This window comes from Gracilinanus agilis, chromosome 4 (assembly GCF_016433145.1).
Source record: "Gracilinanus agilis isolate LMUSP501 chromosome 4, AgileGrace, whole genome shotgun sequence".
NCBI lineage: Eukaryota > Metazoa > Chordata > Mammalia > Didelphimorphia > Didelphidae > Gracilinanus > Gracilinanus agilis.
In genome coordinates, this window is record NC_058133.1 from 174,854,613 (window position 1) to 174,875,656 (window position 21,044).

General features: G+C 33.4%; 1 protein-coding gene across 1 annotated transcript in view; it reads right to left on the bottom strand.

Moving 5' to 3' along the window:
* BRIP1 (BRCA1 interacting helicase 1) overlaps positions 1-21,044 on the bottom strand; it is a 223,362-nt gene that overhangs the window by 151,712 nt on the left and 50,606 nt on the right. The window contains exon 6 of the mRNA XM_044671629.1: positions 7,530-7,820. Coding sequence (XP_044527564.1) covers positions 7,530-7,820 — 291 coding nt within the window. The remainder of the gene's footprint in view (positions 1-7,529; positions 7,821-21,044) is intronic.

The window sequence follows — 21,044 nt, forward strand, 5'->3', positions numbered from 1 at the left end:
GAGCATGAGCTCTGCCAGATTTTATCTGGTTAGAAAGGATTCAAATATAGGACCAGAAACAGACTAAGTATAAAGAGTTTCATTACCATTAAATTGGACATTATGTCAGAGACTCTAACCATGGCAACCTATGAGACAAAGAAAAACACAAATTGTCCCTCACTTCTTTATGGTCTGTTTTGTGCTAGCAGGGCCAAAATAGTGAGAAAGAGGATGATAAAAACAGTTGTTATACTATCCATAAACACTAGCAACTCTGGGTACTCTAAATATGAGAACTTTATCTATTAAATCATTATGGTGTTCTTACTAGAAATGAATACAGAAAATAAAAGGAAGTTGTAGCTAAAGGAAAAGATGGCTCATACATTCTCCTTGGAAAACAAGAGAATTTCTGGAATTGGATTTATTGTGCATGCATATGAAATAAGAAACATTATTGTATAGAACACTTATTCATCTTGTATTGACAAGCTCATGAGGAGCATTCAGAAAATGACCATCACAAACATAACTGCTACTTACAAACCAACATCTGTTGTAGAGGATGAAGAAATTAATTCTAAGAGCTCAATAAGAGCCTCCAAATTAGGTCAACATATACTTGAACACAACAATGGAAGAAGAGGTTCAGTATATGGTTCAAAAAAGAATTTTAAAAAAAGAATTTGCCATCTACACAGATGGCATGCTTATATATTGTGAACTTTCTTCATAAAAAAGAAATAAACAAAATGTTACTAAAAATGAAAATGGCTGCATCTTAACACATAGGAAACAACTGGTTCCAAAAAAATGAGCCCATTACGAATCAGCTCTCTGGGTACAATCAAAACTATCAAAATAAATAGCAAATTAAAATACAAATGAGAAGATACAGTGTGCAATTAAAACAACTTCTACCTGAACTGAAAAATGAGAAACTAATAAAAGAACAAAAATGTTATCGCTATTTATTAAGGAAATTTAGCTGATACAAATCAATTACCCCAAAAGAGAGACTAAAAGAGCTTCGAAAGCACTTTAGGTACTTGATCATCTTGCCAAGCAGAGATATAGCAACCACAAGCAACAATAGTTTAGAACATAAACTTGTTTGTAAAATATTATAGAAGAAAAGGTGGAAGATTATGAGGAATATAAGAGAACAAGAAGTAGAAGAAGAAGTAAGTTCCCAGAAAGCATGTGGTAAGATCATATTGAGCCAGGTCACACTGAGACAATGAAAGGACAAAATTAGAAGACAAGAATATTAATGAAAAATGGAAAAGATTTTTCAACTTTGTTATAACAAACATTTACTGTCAATGGCAGTGGAACCACCACATTTAGAAATAGAAAGGGCACTAAAAAAACAAAGATGGGAAAAACATTTTGAGGAAACCAGATATATACTAAAGAGGTCCATGGTGAAGACAATACAATTTGAGAGTATTTGGGACGTCCTTAAAAAATACAGATATTAATACTACATTTTTAAAAAGCAGAAAAAAGGAAGCAAGAAAACAGCAATAACTACCAATCCATAAGCCTACTTTCTGTTTCTACAAAATCTTTATGAATGACCAGAAGAGCATATATTAAGAGTGTAATAAAGAATGGGTGCCTACTAGGGGAATATATGGATATAGGTGAGGATGGACTTTGTATTCTCCCTAGGTGCTGGTGACGGGGGAACACCAACCCCAATCACCCTTACAGATGTTATAATTTCCCCTTCTAAATAACAGTGCCCAGGAAGGACCCCGAATGGTCAGGAAGATGGGTAACCCTTTCAGGTCCTACCTGGGGTTGGATCAATTATTAATATTGGGCTCTGATTAGCCTTGGATCACATTGTTCATCTGACTGCATTTGCTCCCTCCCCAAGGATCGTGATATAATGACCACTCAGGGAGGTACTTATTAAATACTTTATCCATGATCTTAATTAGGGAAAGGATAATCAGGATACAGATTGGGGATTGGAGACCCTTTCAATCTAATATCTATAATCTATTATCACTCAGGACTGGAGGCTATTGATTCAGTAAAGTTAGAGCTACTGTTCTTCGCAACCCCTCTGGTTCAGCTTGGCCACTGCCAAACTAGAGAGAGTAGTCTGCTCTTGCTGAAGCTGTGATGATTTCCTCTCAGCTTTCTTATTATCAATTTGGTGATGTATTTGCCTTCACAGCCTTCAGGAAGTATTCAAATCTTAACCACCCTCGTTTTCTCAGACCTCCCTTCCTCCCTTTCACCACCTAGGGACCCAGAGACCTAAAGAGCTCTGATGAGTCAGACCTAACGATCTAGGGAGATTCAGAAAGAGAACCAATGACCAATGGTCAAAGACCCAAAGATCAATGGTCAAAGACCCCTCCCAGATGGCTGTTAGGGGTATTTATATCCTCAGGCCAACCGACTTCTGCCCCTGGCTCATAGCATCCGGGGAACATGTCTCCAACTGTCTCCCCTTGTCAATCAAGGTGAGACCAACATTTCTCAGTATTTGAAAATAACAAGAGCTAACAATGTACAACCTGCTAAATACTGGGAACACAAATAAAAAAATTGGAAAGCATTTGTCCTTGAGGAACTTATATTTAAAAGGAGACAACAAACATAACAAAGTGATGGTCAGGGGGCACAAGAGAGATGATTAGAAGAACCCCAAGGCAGTCAATTAAATGACATGCCTTGCCCTTTCCAGAAGCAAAGGTGCTACTTAGTTGGTTACTGTGTCCTACAGCAAAAGGTCAAGGATATATGCAATGTGTCCATGTCATCTGAAGCAAAGCATGGTCAAAGGGCTAGCTAGATAGAAAGAACTAAGTAAATTTACACTCATTACATCTGTAATCAAAACAATTAGCTCCAAAATTAAGTGCAATAACTTCTTCCAGAGACAGAAGCATGAATTCTGGAGGTCCCATAATAAAAAGGGAGTTATTACAGATGGGAAGAAGTAGAGCAAAAGTGTAATGTGGATGAATGGAGTGGGTGTGATGAAAATAAAGCTAACATATCATGGATATTCCTGATGAAAAGGGGAATATATAGGAACATATAAATAAACTGCCATAACACAAAGAATTGTACAGGAGACATGAAATAAAAGATGTTATCAGAGAAATGTAAGATAAAAAAAGGGATGGACCAATCCTATAGCAAGGTGGAGAGATAAAGGACAAATGGGTCATGTGCCCACTTCAAGAGATATAAAAGAAAGCCCCCAACACTTTTGGTGGGTCCCAGGTAATATATTTGCAGAAAAACACAACTAAAGATTTTTTAAATGAGAAGACATGCAAAAAGCATACAGATTTGTGACTAGGATTTTGTTTTGTTTTTATTTTTCTTTTCCTGGGAGAAGGGGGTAAAGAAAAAGAAAAATAAATGCTTATTAGTTGAATATAATATGAAAAAAATCAAAGAATGAAAGAGACACCATTATAAAGAGTATCTATATTGATATGATTATAGATTCATCAGTATGAATTCATGGACTCACTTTACCAACATCATTGAGGTAGCTAGGTGATATAGAGGGTAGAATACATGGCCTAGAGTAGGGAAGATCAGAATTCAAATTAAGCCTCAGATACTTCCTAGCTATATCATTCTGGGAAAGTCATTTAACCTTTATTTGCCTCAGTTTCCTCAACTGAAAAAAAATGGGGATTAAATAACACCTACCTCCCAAAGTTGTTGTAAGGATCATGAGATAATCTTTATGAAGTACCTAGTAGGTGCTATATAAATTTTGTTACTAGTATCATTACCATTGTTCACATCAGAAAGAGTTACTGCAGTTAGTTGCTATTAGTGCCTTGAACTACAATAGAAAAACATGAAAAATGGGGTGAAATATTTTCTAGAAAGGACATAAGCAATTTACCTATTATTATCATGATGTCAGATTATTTACAACCAGAGTACAGAAGCATCTGGCAAAAAAAAAAAAAAAAAAAAAAGACCAATAATTCATCCAAAGTTACATTGATTGGGAAGCTACCTGTTCAATCCTCATTCCAGAAAAATGTCAGAATGCAAGGAAATACAGTCCTCTTTCTTTGATGCATTTTCTACAAAATGTTCATTTCTCTATGCTCTGGTTCTTTTTTTTTTTCTCTACTCTGCCGGCTTCTCCTATTAAAATGCATTCTTTGTTTTTAATTCTCCTTTTCTACTATCCTATTTACCATCTCCTTTCTGTGCAGGAAGTAATGGTTACATTACTTCCTACAATGGCAGCGGCAAATCGGAACTTTTGCTTCCCTCTACATATATAAAAAGATGGCAAAAAATAATCACAGGCCTGATAAAACACCTAAAGAGTAGGAATCTACTCTTTGTTGTAATATTAAGGAAAGAAGGAGGAAAATAAGCCTAATATGTTGGCACTGTGCTCAACACTTTACAAATATCTCACTTGAGGCAAAAAGAGGTTTACTGACTTGCTCAGGGTCACAGAGCTACTAAATATCTCAGGACAGATTCTATTTCGGGTTTTACTGACTCCAGACCCAATGCTGTAAAACATTGTACTACCTAGCTCTTAAATTAAATTCATTTAAGGAGCAGCTAGGTGGTTCAGTAGATAGAAAGCAAGATATGGAGTTGGGAAGACCTGTGTTCAAATTTGACCTCAGATATTTCCTAAATGTGTGAGTTACTTAACTTCAATTGCCTAGCTATTGCTGTTTTTCTGCCTTGGAACTGATACTTAGCATCAATATAAATAAATAAATAAATGAAGTGACCATTTAACTGGGACTTTGGATACCTGTGGTCCAGTACTAGTTCTGCCACTTTATAGCTGGGTGACTTTGAGCAAGTTATTTCCCTTCTCTAGGTCTATTTCTCACTGTAAAATAAGGAGATTGTACTGGAAGATCTCTAAAGTCCCTTCTGAGCACTGACATTCTATATGGTTGTAGTGTGATTTAAAAAAAAAAAAAAAAAGTGAGATGAGAAATTTACTATCCAATTTTAACCATCTTCTTAGCCTCTTCTCCACTGGTCTTGAAAACTAATCCATGGACTAGAGGTGTGCCTGGGAAGTTCCACATGCCAAGCAGACATCTAATATATGTTAGATTCTAATGTGCCTTCTAACTCTAATATTCTATGCCTTCAATGCACCTCAATGAAGCACCATGGGAAATCTCATCTTGACTAAGGGTAGCCACTCCTACATATCTAATTTTTTTGGTGTTTATATATCTGGATCTAATTAAATTTGTTTTTTTAAACTAAACAAAGACTAATTTCATATAGTCAATTGACTTCTTTTTCTTAAGAGCACTTTAGCAAAGGAAACAGTGAACAAAAACACATGTCCTCTGATCAAGCCAAAAATCAGAAAGTTTACACTTTAAGGGCATTTAGACCAACAACCAGTGACGACTGATAGCAAAAGCAGAAAAGCCCATCCATTTTAAGTGTAACACAACCCTAAGGAAAGGCAGTTGCTAAGTGTTATCACACTTTCAGCTCTTTTTACTCAAACTGTCAGATATCTATTTATCTTCCCACTTTGGTGAAACAAGCTCAGTAAACACAGACACCTATGGTGACAGTGTAATTGGCCCTCATTACAATACCAAATTACTGTGAAAGCCCAGGAGCAAGAAGAGCAAATGTTCACTGTGTTCACACCCACTAGGTTAGGTAGGCAGGCATTCTGAGAGTCAATAATAACTACTAGACAAAAATAACTTGGAAATTGGTAAATGCTTAAAATTAATTTAAATTATATGTTAATACCTAACAAAATAATGTTGATATATTTACCAATGTCCATAATAGTGACAAAATGTTTCCAACTACTTTATTTTTATCATTTAGGATCAAATATCACCAGTTCAAAATATAAACTGTGAATATCAGCAAAATTCTGAATATGTCCTTTAATTACTTATTTTTACAAGTGATTTCTATTATTTATTACCAATTGATGAATATTCACCACAAATCCACAACTAAGTCTAAATTCTAAATTTTGAGGGAAAGGTGATTAAAGCTTTAAATAATGTCATATATTCCCAAATATTTTAATTTTATTTAACAGATGGCACAATATCTAAGGCAAAGTCAGTTACAAGATACATTTCTATAAGTTAAGGCAAAGCACTATCAATAACATGTTGCTATTATATAGTTTTCATACTAAAAATTTTAAATGTTTAAGGAAGTTAGAAGATCAACTATACCTCCAAAATTGTAAGAAGCATATTTAAATAGAATTTCTGGATATGAATGAATAGATGAGTCCTGTTTCTAGTCATTTTTAATACTCTGTGTGTGTGTGTGCGTGAGTGTGAAACCTTTCTTTCAAAAATTATCTGGAGAGAAGTTCCTTAGATGTTTAGAAAGAAATTAAGACAAATTAACAGCCTATTGGTTTCAACAAGAAAGACTCCTAGACTCTATTCATATTTCTTCATTTGCTCTACTGAATAAGTTAACTATTTAGGACTTGATTCTATATTCTCAAAATTTTTTAAGTTATTGAAGATTATTTTGAGGACGGGGTAGATTCATTTTATCTCCATCTAAAAACTAAGAATATTGAGGAAAAAAAAAGGAGGGAATTCAAGTCATAAAGCAAAAATGTAACAGATGAAATTAAACTTTAGAGACCTTGATTCAAAGGCTTCTGGGTATAAGCAACATTACCTTGATTTGATTAAATGTTAGATGAAAGATAACATTGCTTCCATAAGATATTAGACTTTCTGCATATGTTACCAATGCTCTTTAGTCTACAGTACCTCTCTGCTGATTTCTGGATATAATTCCAGATGTGAAATATTAAGCCTTATAACTAACTAGTACCAGTATAAATTTCCAAATGATTTTACCAACAAACATAAAATTTCATATAAATTAGTATAATTTTCTTTTATAATCCACCCAAGCTGAATATATGTATTTCTAAATTTCTGAAATCTCAATATCTCTCAAAAATTTTTAAGAATCATTTCATCTAGTTATACTATAAAAAGTTTTCTGAGTCAAAAGACTACAATAAATATAATTTAAGGAGAAACTATTTAAAGCAATATTTTCTGTTCAACTAAAATGATGATTTTTATGTTTGGTAGAATTAAAGATGATATCTAACTAAACTAACTTAATTTTAATTTTTTTAACATTCTCAAGATAAACTAGTTGCATATACTCAGATCAATGCCATTTGAAACTTTTAGATTCTGTACCTTCTGATAATTTAAAAAACAAATACATTTTTGAGGAACGAGAGAAAGGAAGAATTAACAATTTTGCAAGTGAATATTTAACTAAGGAGTTAAAACTATAAAATTAGTTTTGGTCCCAAGTCTTACAATTTTTATCCCTCATGCTATTAATCAAGTTTTCCTGAAAATAAACCTTATTCCAAAATCAATCAGTCCTAACAGAAACTCAATTTGGTCATAAGGATTTAATAATTTATAAAAACTGAATTACCATCCTAAACATAAGTTTACACATCTTGAAAGCTTCAAGTCTTGTTCTTTCCAAAACAAAATTATTTTACTCACATTTTTTCCATCCATCAATTCCATACATTTTTCATTCCTGTTGAAATTACCAGTTACTTCAGGATGGACACAAGTATGATCCCTGCTAGAAAGAATAGTCATTCGGACCCCTGAGTATGCTGTCCTCCGTAGCTCTCTAGTAATCTGAGCTATCTGTTTATGTGTACGAGTCCCAAAAAATATTTTCGGTGTCTTGAATTTTCCTCCATGTTCTTTTTTTGTTATATTACCATCATCTTGATTTTTCTCACTTTTAATGGAACAGGAACACCAAGTACAAGGACCAGGAGGCTGTAATGATAACAAAAAGAGTTTATTATGTTACGCCTTGCAATCTACTCATATGATCTATATTTTTTTATACTTCCTTGAAAAACTTAAAATTTCTCATGAAAAAAATATCAAAAAATGAATCACAGCTATCAAATGAGTTTTAATAGAAGAGCTACGATTCCTTCTAAAATGAATATAATATAAAAAATATCATGCACATATAAATATGTAATAAAAATAAAATATAAAATATATTTAAAATTGGTCCTTCATCAACCTAAAAAGAACTACAAAGGAATTTTATATAATTTTACTGGACCCTAAACATATAACACAAATCTGTATAAAATTAAAATTTAATTTTAAAACCCAAGTTAATCATTCATATTTTTCCACTAGAAATATACTAAGAAAAAAAGAGATTAATAGTATAGCATCTACAAGTAAATTCTAGGAAATACTGGCAAAAATTTATGTGAATTTTTTGATACTATTATTTTGTTATTTTACATTTATACTCTAGCCTAATAGAAGAGACTCTAACCAAGCAGCAAAGACAAATATCCAAATTTTCCAATGAAACAGAAACAAAAGCTTTCCTTTTGCAATTTGTAAAAGAACAATTTAATGTCAAATTGCCCCAGAGATCTCAAATTGGACAATTTTAGCCTTCAGGGGAAAGAAAAAGATTAACTTAGAAATTACTGTAAGATTAATTTCTATCAAAAGTAGAAAGGTTAATAAATTAATATTACTATTTTACAAGGAACAAAGATTATTTATTTGCTGCTAATATAGCTAAGATTCCATTAAACTTAATGGAAGTTCTTTCCCATTATCATGCAGAATAGCTTTTTTAAAAAACGTTTAAGCATATCAAGTTATTGCTCTGGAAAGGTTTGGGGTTTTTTATCTGTTTCGGATGAAAATTCTATTCCACTGAAATAGTCTATCCATAACCTATTTCTTCATCAACTCACCAAAAAAGCAACATCACCTACATAGTCTAGTATTCATCCTAATTTTTACCAAGTATTTCATAGTTCATAATTATAAGGAACTGAATCCTGACAGAAAAAAAATTCCAACACTACATAATAGAACCCAACTAACTTTTCCCACTTTGTGATCCTTAAGAATAGCTCCCAAACTAAAGCTTCATGTGAGAGAAATAAAGTAAAATGGTATAAAGTCTGTGAAAAGCCTGATTGTTTGTAGAAATTTTCACTGGAGTGAAAAAGCTAAACAGCACATGAGCCTGAGTGAGTTTGTATTAGAAGGTTTTAGTTTAATAGGACAGAGAGCAATATGCTATATTTGACAGCTCAAAGATTTTTTAAATTGTAATCAGTAAGATTATCCTTCATAAACAAATGCTAAGTCATGGCATGTGTTACACCACAATATGGGAGATCAAGCTGTCTTTTAGCCTCTACTCTGTAGAAAAGCAAGTTCAAATTACCCCGATCCCACTCAACCTTGTCCGCCATTAAATATGACAATACATGATAGAATGGATGTAAATGTGACCCTTCTGGATCTGTCACTCACTGGGATAAAAGGTTCACTGATGTGCCAAATAAACAGCCCCGTCAAAGCAGATAAAGTTTCAGCCATGCTGGAATTGTTACACTCTCCTATCAGGTTGCCAGTAACAGCAGATTTCATTACGGTGTGCTGCCACATTAAATAGCCAGTTCCAAATATCCTGCCTTCTATATTGAATAATTACTTATTCACTGAAAGGATAAAAAGAGGAGTTATGAATGGGGCTCTTGTCAGCAGTGAGGCAGGAAACAGCTGACATGTGGTGTATGTTACATATGTGGCAATATCCGACTCAGTTTATGGTCACACAGAAAACTGGAATGCAAATTATATCATGATATTTCTGACCAAATTCTTTTTTTCTCTTTGAAATGATCACACTAATTAACATACTAAAAGAATTAATGTAACTTTAAGCAGCAGAGTCAGTTTACTTTTTCATACAGCACACTTTTAAGTCTATACTCAATCTTTTCACTTAATTCAGCTTTCCCCTGTTCACACTATAGTAAAATTCATCCTTCATAGGAGAAGAGTACAGATAGGTCCTAATGTTTCATTAAATGCAAAGAGTAAATATTATATCTGAACACAAATATAATCTAGTACAGCAGCAGTGCTTTCCTAGGGCATAAAGATATCAGCTATGTTATATAATTCTTTCAACAACTAAACTTAAATAATAACTTTCTTGCCATATACTTTGCGTCTCAAACTTTAATTCCAATTTTTTAGAAAGGTAAGTCTTGGCACTCACACTGATACAGTGATACTTTGGGATTCAGTCAATTAAGTATTTTACTGCTGAGGACTTTAAAGGACTCAAAGTTTAGAACTAGTTTTAATTTTATATTTTAAATATGTAATATTTTGTTGTTGCTTTTTTAAACATATGAAGCATCATGAAAAAGATTGTAAAAATGGCTAGTTTTAAACCTCCTGGTAAAAATGTATTTTTTTAAGGGACTCTGTTGCAGTTTAACATCTTAGAACTATAGGAAAATTCCTTAGAAAGGTACAGTAAGCAAGAGGATAGAAACAGAAAAGTCATTTCTTTATATTATTAAAGAACATTTCCTTTTTCAACACATGTTCCAACAAATTTGAACTCTATGATGCACACTAACATACTATTGATAGAGCTACAAATTGGTCTAAATATTCTAGAAAACATTTTAGAATTATGTGAAAAAAGGGAAAAAATTCACTCTGTGGCACATACCTCAAGGAGATCAAAGATAAAAAGAAGGATATCACATTTACTAAAATACTTACAGCAGTGGTAACAATGAATTGGAAATAAAGTGACTAGCCATCACAGAGGACTGACTAAAGAAACAGTGACATATGAATGTAATAAAATATATATGCACTGTAAGAAATGATGAATAAGGAATTCAGAGAAATAGGGGAAGATATTTATGAAATGATATAAGTTCAGAGAAACTGAATGCTATGTAATTTTAACAACCAATTCTAGTTGCAGAGCTACCTTCCTCCTCTCCTATAATTTTTGTAAAATCCAAGATTTAAAAAATTTGAGAAATTTCAGGAAAAGAAGCTTGCTAACTCCTCAAATCAAGAAAGTGAACTGTTTGGAGAAAGTACCATAAAGAAGTCTGAAGAAACCACAAACTGCATTGAAGATCCAGAATGAACTTTGGATATAATTAATTGAACTAAAGGAGGCTGAATACATTTATTCTGAATGCGAACTCTTATGCCAAAGGGGACTGCCCCCTCATTGACTTTTTGTCAATGTGCCTACCAAACATTGGTTTTGCTCTCTCTCTTCTATTTCCCTCTTATCTCCAACTATTGTAACTTCCTCTTAGAAAGTGCAATATTATATGCACCTCTAGCTAGAAGATCTTTAGAGATATAAGCTATTTATGTGAAATAATTCATTGGAGAGACTAGGTATGTAAATCTAGGAGATTTCAACATGCCTATCTCTCAATAGAATCATAGGGGGGATTGTGAAGAGAGAATAAGACTCTCTTATTTATAATGTAATAAATCAGCAACCTTTAATTTAATCAAATCAAGAACTTAAAGTAACCCTACTTAGCACTTAGCTAACCATTAAGTAAGAGAGTTCATAAGTCACTTACTAGCTCATGCTATAAGCACTGCCCTCCCTACCACCACCACCACCACGCAGTGCTAGGCAAATTGAAAGGCTGTGATTGGTTCCTCTGAAGAGGGGGAAGAGACAGGAAATGACGTGGAAAAGGGGTATATAAAAGGTGAGACCAAACATGGTCTGAACTCTTTTTCCTTCATTGATTCTGTACTGGTGAGCCAGGCTAAAAGGAGACACTTGGAGGCAGTCACTTTTTCCTGGACTTGTCCTGGGCTGGAGCATTCCACAACTGAAGGAGCTTGCTGGGTGAGTGACTCAAGCTGAAGGAAGAGGCTTGTATTGGTGGATTTATGGCTAAAGACACCACTGGCTCTTCCACATGGAGATGGGGACTAGAGGGAGCCCTCACCAGGGGCTGAGCCGGACTTCACCAGATCAGCATTTAAGCTGGTAGGCCAGACAGTTCTCTACCTCCTTCCTATATCTCCCACTTTAATATCACTACCTTGTTGTAAATAAAAGCTGCTAACAGTTTTTCTGACTTACGGGTTAATATTTTATAAGCAGTGACCACAATAATTTTTTTTAATTCTTATATTTGTCAAACCCATTTCAATTATTACACTTTTTCTGGAGGGGAAGTGGGGTTCTGGGTATGTAATGCTATATGGGTATATAATGCTAGATATGTTATCAGAAATAGTTAAAGTCTCTGATGATTTTCCTTAACCTATTTTTTCCCATTCTTACAAGGAAAGATTCCCTTGAGTTGGAAGGGTAGGGGAATAATGGAAGAATATATTCAGAATTATAATATTTTTAAAAATGTATCAATTAATTTTAAAACTCTTACCTTCCATCTTAGAATCAATACTATGCATTAGTTCCAAGGCAGAAGAGCAATAAAGGCTTGGCAGTGGGGGCTAAGTGACTTGCCCAGGATCACAAAGCTAGGAAATATCTGAGGCTAGATTTTAATCCAGAACCTCCCATTTCTAGGCCTGCTTCAGAAACTACTAAGCCTCAATGAAAGTTTTTAAACAAATAAGAGATATGGCCATGTGTTTAAGTAGTGCTTTACAGTACTCTGTGTCATAGTAGTCCAAAATTAGGCCACCAGCTAAAACATGATTTTTTTTTTCAAAAGAGAAAAGTTATATTCATGTATATAACCTATAGGAATGCACACTTGCAAATATATGTATGTATATATGTGCATATATACATATGTACTATATTATATAGCATCATACACATATACATGTGTGGATATGTGCATGCATGTACACACACGTATAAAACTTTATTTTGTGTATATTTGTTTTCTTTTTCTATGTACATATATACATACGCACATATACACACCAACATGTCTATATGTACTTTTAAATGTTACATAATATTAGAGAAAATTACAAAATGTAAATTAAATGGTTTTGATTATATTAAACTAAAAAGTTTTTGTACAAACAAAAACAATGTAGTCAAAATCAGAAGGGAAACAACAAATTGGGAAAAAATCTTTATAACAAAAAACTCTGACAGGGGTCTAATCACTCAAATATACAAGGAGTTAAAGCAATTGTATAAAACATCAAGCCATTCCCCAATTGATAAATGGGCAAGAGACATGAATAGGCAATTTTCAGGTAAAGAAATCAAAAGTATCAATAAGCACATGAGAAAGTGTTCCAAATCTCTAATAATTAGAGAAATGCAAATCAAAACAACTCTGTGGTATCACCTCACACCTAGCAGATTGGCTAAAATGAAAGAAGGGGAGAGTAATGAATGTTGGAGGGGATGTGGCAAAAATGGGACATTAATGCATTGCTGGTGGAGCTGTGAACTGATCCAGCCATTCTGGCTGGCAATTTGGAATCATGCTCAAAGGGCTATAAAAGACTGCCTGCCCTTTGATCCAGCCATACCATTGCTGGGTTTGTACCCCAAAGAGATCATAGATAAACAGACTTGCACGAAAATATTCATAGCTGCGCTTTTTGTGGTGGCAACAAATTGGAAAAGGAGGGTATGTCCTTCGATTGGGGAATGGCTGAACAAACTGTGGTATATGCGGGTGATGGAATACTATTGTGATAAAAGGAATAATAAACTGGAGAAGTTCCAGGCGAACTGGAGAGACCTCCGGGAACTGATGCAGAGCGAAAGGAGCAGAGCCAGAAGAACTCTATACACAGAGACTGATATACTGTGGTAAAACTGAATGTAATGGACCTCTGTACCAGCAGCAATACAATGACCCAGGACAATTTTGAGGGATTTATGGTAAAGAACGCTACCCACATTCAGAGGAAGGACTGCAGGAGAGGAAACATATAAGAAAAACAACTGCTTGAATGCATGGGTCGGGGTGGACATGATTGAGGGTGTGGACTCGAAACTACCACACCAATGCAACTACCAACAATTTGGAAATTGGTCTTGATGAAGGACACATGACAAAACTAGTGGAAATGCGCATCGGCCATGGGGGGGGGGGTTGCGGGGGGTTGAAGGGGAAAGGTGGAGCATGAATCATGTAACCATGTTAAAAATGAATATTAATAAATGTTAAAAAAAAAAGAAAAATGTTACATAATATCATTGTTTAAATACATATTTACTGCTTTTTCAAATATTTCTTAAGTCAAAAATAACTGAGTCACAGTTTTGTTATTTTTGTTGCCTCTTACTAAGAAAGATCTGCACTCAGTTTATAAGAAAGACTTAAAGGGAAAGTGTAGCTTATATTTGGACTAATATAGCAAATATTAATGTAAAATAGGACATGAAAAGAAATTAATGTTTCAGGTAACACAAAGGTTTCAGAAAATGAAAATTGTTGCAAAAGGCAATATAAAAATCAATGACTTTCAAAGTTGCAGAAAAGTGGGCAGAAGTAGGTGAAAAATGATAGTTAGTAGGAATGTCACTGAATCCATTCAAAAGGCTAAGACCTCTATGTCAACTGCCTCTGATCTAGGAGTCTTACACCAATAAGCACTTGCAAATTTAATAATATTATGCTATTAAGTTACCATTTTTCTCAGCCATTGACACTGAGGTGGATTAACATGTGAGCAGGTTTGTCTCTTCTGGGGGATAGAACTCTCAAGTAGACTTCTTCTAATAAACTTACTTTATGGGGCAGCTAAAGATCTTAAAATTGGTCATTCACAGATAATTTAGCTCTGAGTCAATCAGATAAACACAAAGATCTTCCCCGCACCCCAACCCCGCCACCCACCAATAACTTATAATCTCCAGGAGTCAAATATGTCTTTCCTGGGTGACAGAATTTGACTTTACCCTAGGGGATGCTTTTTTCTCACAGCCAGAGAATATCTAGAGACTTTTAATTTCAACAAAAGGCAAAGAAACTCAACCTTATCATACTAAAAAATGCATCATCATCTTCTAAAGTGAGGCAAGCAGCAAAAGAAGTGTCTATGCATATGACTGTTGTGTTAACTAAGCAGGAGCCAATGATTTAAAGTCATGGTTCAAATAAATCTTCAGCAACCAAAACTCATCTTAGAATTTCAGTTGTTAGAAATATTCAGATACAATTTCTTTCACTTAAATGATTATTTTGATCTCTTACTTCCATAGTACTCTTGGGAACATAATGGTATAATGGTAGAGCATTTCTCTTAGAGTAAAAATGACCTGGATTCAGATCCTGATTCTAACTCTCTATACCCATACAAAGTTCAACATGTCAACTCATCCCTCTAACCTCTACTTTTCTTATTTATAAAATGGAGAAAATTACACTTGCACTTCCTACTTTATAAATACATAAAGATCAAATGAAATAAGTGTTAAATATTTTATAAATCTTAAAACCCAATGAAATGTAAAAATATGTTTTGTATGATTTTATATGTATAATGGATATATTTTTCTTGGATTTTCATTGGGTAGGGTGGGGAGTGAAAGGAGAAAATTTGGAACTAAAAATTAAATTAAAACCTTATGTAAATATACATTACTACTATTAGTAATAATGCTTAGAGATATATATCATATATGTAACTATGTAAGGTATATAAAGTAATTATGTAAGAAGGTAAAGAAGAATCACCATGATTTTGCTCTTCAAAAAAGGTCAACTTCTAGGTTCTTGCCACTATTTCTTTTACATAGCTGTGATTAGAAAGAAGATCGAATAGGCTATAAGTCAATATCAACAAATACATTTGTGTTTTAAATATTATCAACCTAAACACATTGTTTGTTTTGTTTTCAAGTATATATAAGTATTTTTGGAAAATGAATGGAAAAAAAGGTACAATTATAAATCAATTTCAACCAAGGAGAAAGAAGTTATCTAATTAAACTTGAATAAATGCTCGAAAGGAAAATGCTATATCAACTGGGGAAATAGCGGAATGAATTAAGGTATATTAAAGCCACAGGATATTACTATACTACAAGAAATAATAAACCATATGATTTCAAAGAAACTTGGAAAGATTTGTATGAAATGATACAGAATGAAGTGAGTAAAACTAGGAAAACAATTTATAAAATACTTTATAAACACAAACAAATTTGAAAGACTTAAGAATTCTGAACTTGGGACAGTTTTGGCCTTTGAATCCCTTCTCAGAATAATGTTTTTAAATGCATATAGTAATATACATAATATTACAAAGGAAACAAATTTTATCCAAATCCAATATATGTGTGTGTGTGTGTGTGTGTGTGTGTATATATATATAAACAACTTCATGGTATCCTGGTTAAGAACCCTATTCTAAGACTATAAGTACCAGAGTAGTGACATATTTTACTTTAGTAGAGGGTGTTTCAAAAAAAATAACTCTGACAAATGAAATGACAAACCAAATTTCTAGATGACCAATGACAAAACATATTACCCATCTCATGATGCAGAAGGAGAAAAGAATTTTTGGAAATGGTTAATGTGAGATTTTGTTTTGCTTGGCAAAGCATATTTGTTATGTGGGTTTGGTTTTTTTCCTTCTTTTTTTCAATTTGAGGGATATGGGAGGGAGATGGAAACTAGGCATAGGATCTCTCCCCACTAGTGAAAAATAAAGTGAAGATAACGAATGGAAGCATAGAAATATGATAAAGCCCAAGATTGCACAAAAAGACAGCCAAGAGCTGTAGATGCTGGAAAGAGTAATCATGCCAGCATAAGTAGCAGAACCACAAATAAACAGGCTGGAATGTCATGTTAACACTCTAATGCAATACACAACAGCACCTTGAATAAGGAAGTCAAGGGGGATGAAACACCATGGCCATATCCTGACCATGCCACCAAAGCTTGCCAGCACTCTGAAAAAGGAAACACAAAAGGAAGTAATAGCCAGTGACAAGAGTCCATGAAGTCAAAGTCAGGGAATTCCGGTCCTAACCACTCCCATTCAAAAAAGTATGGGTAGAGACAGAACCTAGATATACCATGATATCCAGAAGCAGACACTGAAGTCAAAGATATGAGTAAACATAAAAAGACACAAAGCAACATGCAGAAATATTTTGGACCAATAGATGTCCAAGAACAAACCAAGAAGAGAGTAACTCCAAAACAACTGCAAACAGCCTCAGAGAGAAAAAAAATGACCTGGCTACAAAGACTACAATTACACTTTTTTTTTTAAAACCCCTAACTTCTGTGTATTGGCTCATAGGTGGAAGAGTGGTAAGGGTGGGGAATGGGGGTCAAGTGACTTGCCCAGGGTCACATAGCTAGGAAGTGTCTGAGGCTGGATTTGAACCTAGGACCTCCCATCTCTAGGCCTGACTCTCAATCCACTGAGCTACCCAGCTGCCCCTCTACAATTACACTTTAAGGAAACAAAGCACAAAAAGATTTTTTCAAAAGATTTTTTAAAATGAAATTACAAGTGAAATAATAACTGTTAAGGAAAGAATTCGATGGAGAATACCTTAGAAATGAAAGGGTTTCTTTACCCTAATAGATTCCCTGAAAATTAGAATGAACCCAGTAGAATTCAAGAACCAAGTAGACTCTGGAAAGACCTACATGAACTGATGCAGAGCAAAATAAGCAGAAACAGGAGAACATTGTACACAGTAACAGTAATATTATTTGATGATCAACTGTGAAAGACTTAGCTAATATCTGCAATACAGTATTTCAGGACAATTCTGTAAGATTTGTGGCAAAGAATGCTATCCACCCTCTCAGAAAATAACTGTTGTAGCTGGAATGCAGATCAAAGCATGCTATTTTTCACTTTAGTTTATCTGTGTTTTTATTTTGAGGTTTGAGTTTTATATGAATATTCTCTTACAACAATGAACAATATGGAAATGTTTTGCATGATAATACATGTATATCAAATTGCTTACCATCTTCAGGAAGGGAGAGGGAGACAATTTGGATCTTATAATCTCAGAAAACAAGTGGAAAGTTGTTAATACATGTAATTGGGAAAATAAAATATCTTTATTAAAAAAAGAACCAACCAGAGCCTGTGAAATAACAAAAAATATAACAAAATTTTTAAAATGAAAGAAGACAAGAAAATGTAAGGTATCAATTGTAAAAAACAACTGACCCAGAAAAAAGGTCAAGGGGAGAAAATTTGAGTCATCCGACTCCTTAAAATCATAACCAAAAAAGCCTACACATTTTTATTTGAAGAAATCATAAATAAATACTACCCAAGTTTTTTAAAACTAGAAAGAAATGAGATAATAGAAGGAATCTACCAGTTACCTACTAAAACTTCAGAATTACTATAGTCAAAATTCAGAGTTTCTAGTTTAAAGACAAAAATATTGTAAGCAGAGAGAAAGAGTTCAAGTAGAAGTCCCCTGGGAGAGAGGAAGCTAGAATCTCTGAGGACAACTGGAACCTGGAGAAGTGAGAGAACATGGACACAGAGAGATTTCCAGGTAAATGTAATAACAAAAGGTCAACTAGAGAGTATAGATTAGTGATGGGCTGCATGACTAGGAATGTAGTGGGGAGGGACTGCACCATGAAGCACTATCCTCTGATGCCTCTGATAACTGGAATTGTTCTGGAAGTGAAGCATGATGGACCAGGGTAATCCACTGGATTAGCCCTATATGGCAGCGGTAAAATGTGCCTAGAAAGGACAGACTGAAATGGATACACTGGGAGCTTTGATGAGATGAAGAATGTGAAGAAATGATAGACTAGATAATTATTGAGGTCATGAATCAGAGACAGGATCTAAAGTAAAAAGGAAGAAAAAATGGATACTGAAAAAAAATGACAGAAATCTTTTCTGGAAAGAGATTACAAAATAGTATACTTCAATCTTCATTTAAACTCCATCAGTTCTTTCTCTGAAGGTGGAGAGCATTTTTCATCATAATTCCTTCAGAATTGTCTTCAATCATTGTATTGCTGAGAAAAGTTAAGTTATTCATAGCTGATCATAGTTCATTATTACCTTTACTGGATACAATATTCTCTTGGTTCTGCTCATTTCACTTTGCATTAGTTCCCAGGTTTTTCTGACTCCATCCTTCTTGTAGTTTCTTATATCACAATATTCCATCATAATCATATACCACAACTTGTTCAGCTAGTCCTCAATTGACAGGCATCCCCACAATTTCCAATTTTTTGCCACCACAAAAAAGTTGCTATAGATATTTTTATAAATATAGATATTTTCATAGTAGTAATATTACTGGGTCAAAGGCATTTGATATGTAGTTTTATAGTCCTTTAGGCATAGTTCCAAATTCTTTTGAGAATGGTTAGATCAGTTCACAACTCTACCAACAGTGTATTAGTGTCCCTCCAATATTTGTCTTTTCCCTTTTCTGTCATATTAGCCAATCTGATAGATGTGAGATGATACGACTTTTAAAAAGAATGTTAAAGTAACTGAAGGAACATAATAATGTGTCTATAGCAAAGGGGAATTGAAACTGAAAAGCTTCTTCAGAGACAACATTAATACATCTGAAATCAGAAGAGAAATGGTCAAGTAGGGAAAAAATCTTTGTAACAAATTTCTCTGATAAGGGTTTGGAAGCATATATATTATTATCAAAAGAAAATTGCAAAATACTCAAAACAATATGAAAAAATGCTTCAAATCCCTAATAAATGCACAACAGAACAATTCACATACCCTGAAAATTGGCAAAAATGAAAACAAAATGGCAATAGTCAATGTTGGAGGAGTCATGGAAAGATAGGAACACTACTATATTGTTGGTGGAGCTGTGAAATAGTATAATTTTTTTGGAAAGCAATTGGGAATTATGTAAATAAATTAATATGTTCCTTTGAACCAGAAACTCCATTACTGAGTTTCTTATACCTCAAGAAAGTCATGGATAAGATTTAAAAAAAGACCCCGTCCGTATCCTCCAAAATATTTATAGCAATACTTTTGTGATAGCTAAGAACTGAAAACAAAGTAACTGCCCATCAATGAGGGAATGGCTAAACAAATCATACTACATAAATAAATAAAAATATTACTGTGCAAAGATCTATGTGAACTGAAACAGAGCCAAGAAAACAATATACATGATAATTAAAACAACATAAATGGAAATAACAATGACACATCAAAAATCAAAAGAGAATTAATATAATTAAAAAGATCAGGAAGGTCAAATGAAGAGATATAAGATACTTCCAACCAACCATTGAGGTCGGAGGGCCTCAGGTGTCATAACACTATATTTTCATGTTTTTTCAATATAGCAAACTGTTGTACAATCATCTTAAACAGTAGTAAAAACACTAAAAAAAAAATAAAAAGTAAATTATATTATGCCGAAAAGCATCATAGACAATGAAATAATAGGGATACTTAATATATAAGCTCTAAATAACATTGCATTTAATTACTTAAAGGAAAAGTTAATTGTATATCAAGGAAATAAATGAAAAAAGGACTTCAATGCTCCCTTTTTAGACTGATAAATCTAAACAAAAAGATAAATAAGAAGAAAGTTGAGGACCTGAATAGAACATTTGTAGTTGGCAATGACAGATCTCCAGTGATTACTGAATAGAAATAGAAAGTAGAAATAATACATGTATATATACAGAGATAGATATATCCATACTTATGAATGTATCTAGACAGAGATAGAGATAAATATTGGTCATGCACAAACACCTTTACAAAAATTGACTATGTGCTAGAGGCATTGAAACATAAAGAAATTCAAGTAAGCAGAAATGGTCAACTTAATCTTTGCTGGCCACATTACAACAAAAATTATAATCAATAAGCAAACTTTAAAGAAAGGATTAACATTTAAATGGAAGCTAAATAACTTAATCCTAAAGAACTGGTTTGTCAAAGAACAAAATCTAGAAACAACAGATGTTGTTTCAGAACAGAAAAATTAAAACAATGAAACAATATAACAAAAATTTTGAGATGCAGCCAAAGCAGTCCACTGGGGAAAACGTATATTTCTAAATAATTTCATTAACAAAAGAGAATCAATTTGTCATGGAACTAAAAAAAAATGAAACCCTCAAAATAAAAAAGTAAAATGCAAAAACAAGAAATCTCAAAAATCTAAATAGAGATTAACAAAACTGAAAGAAAACTATTGAATTAAAAAATAAAACTAGAAATTGTTTT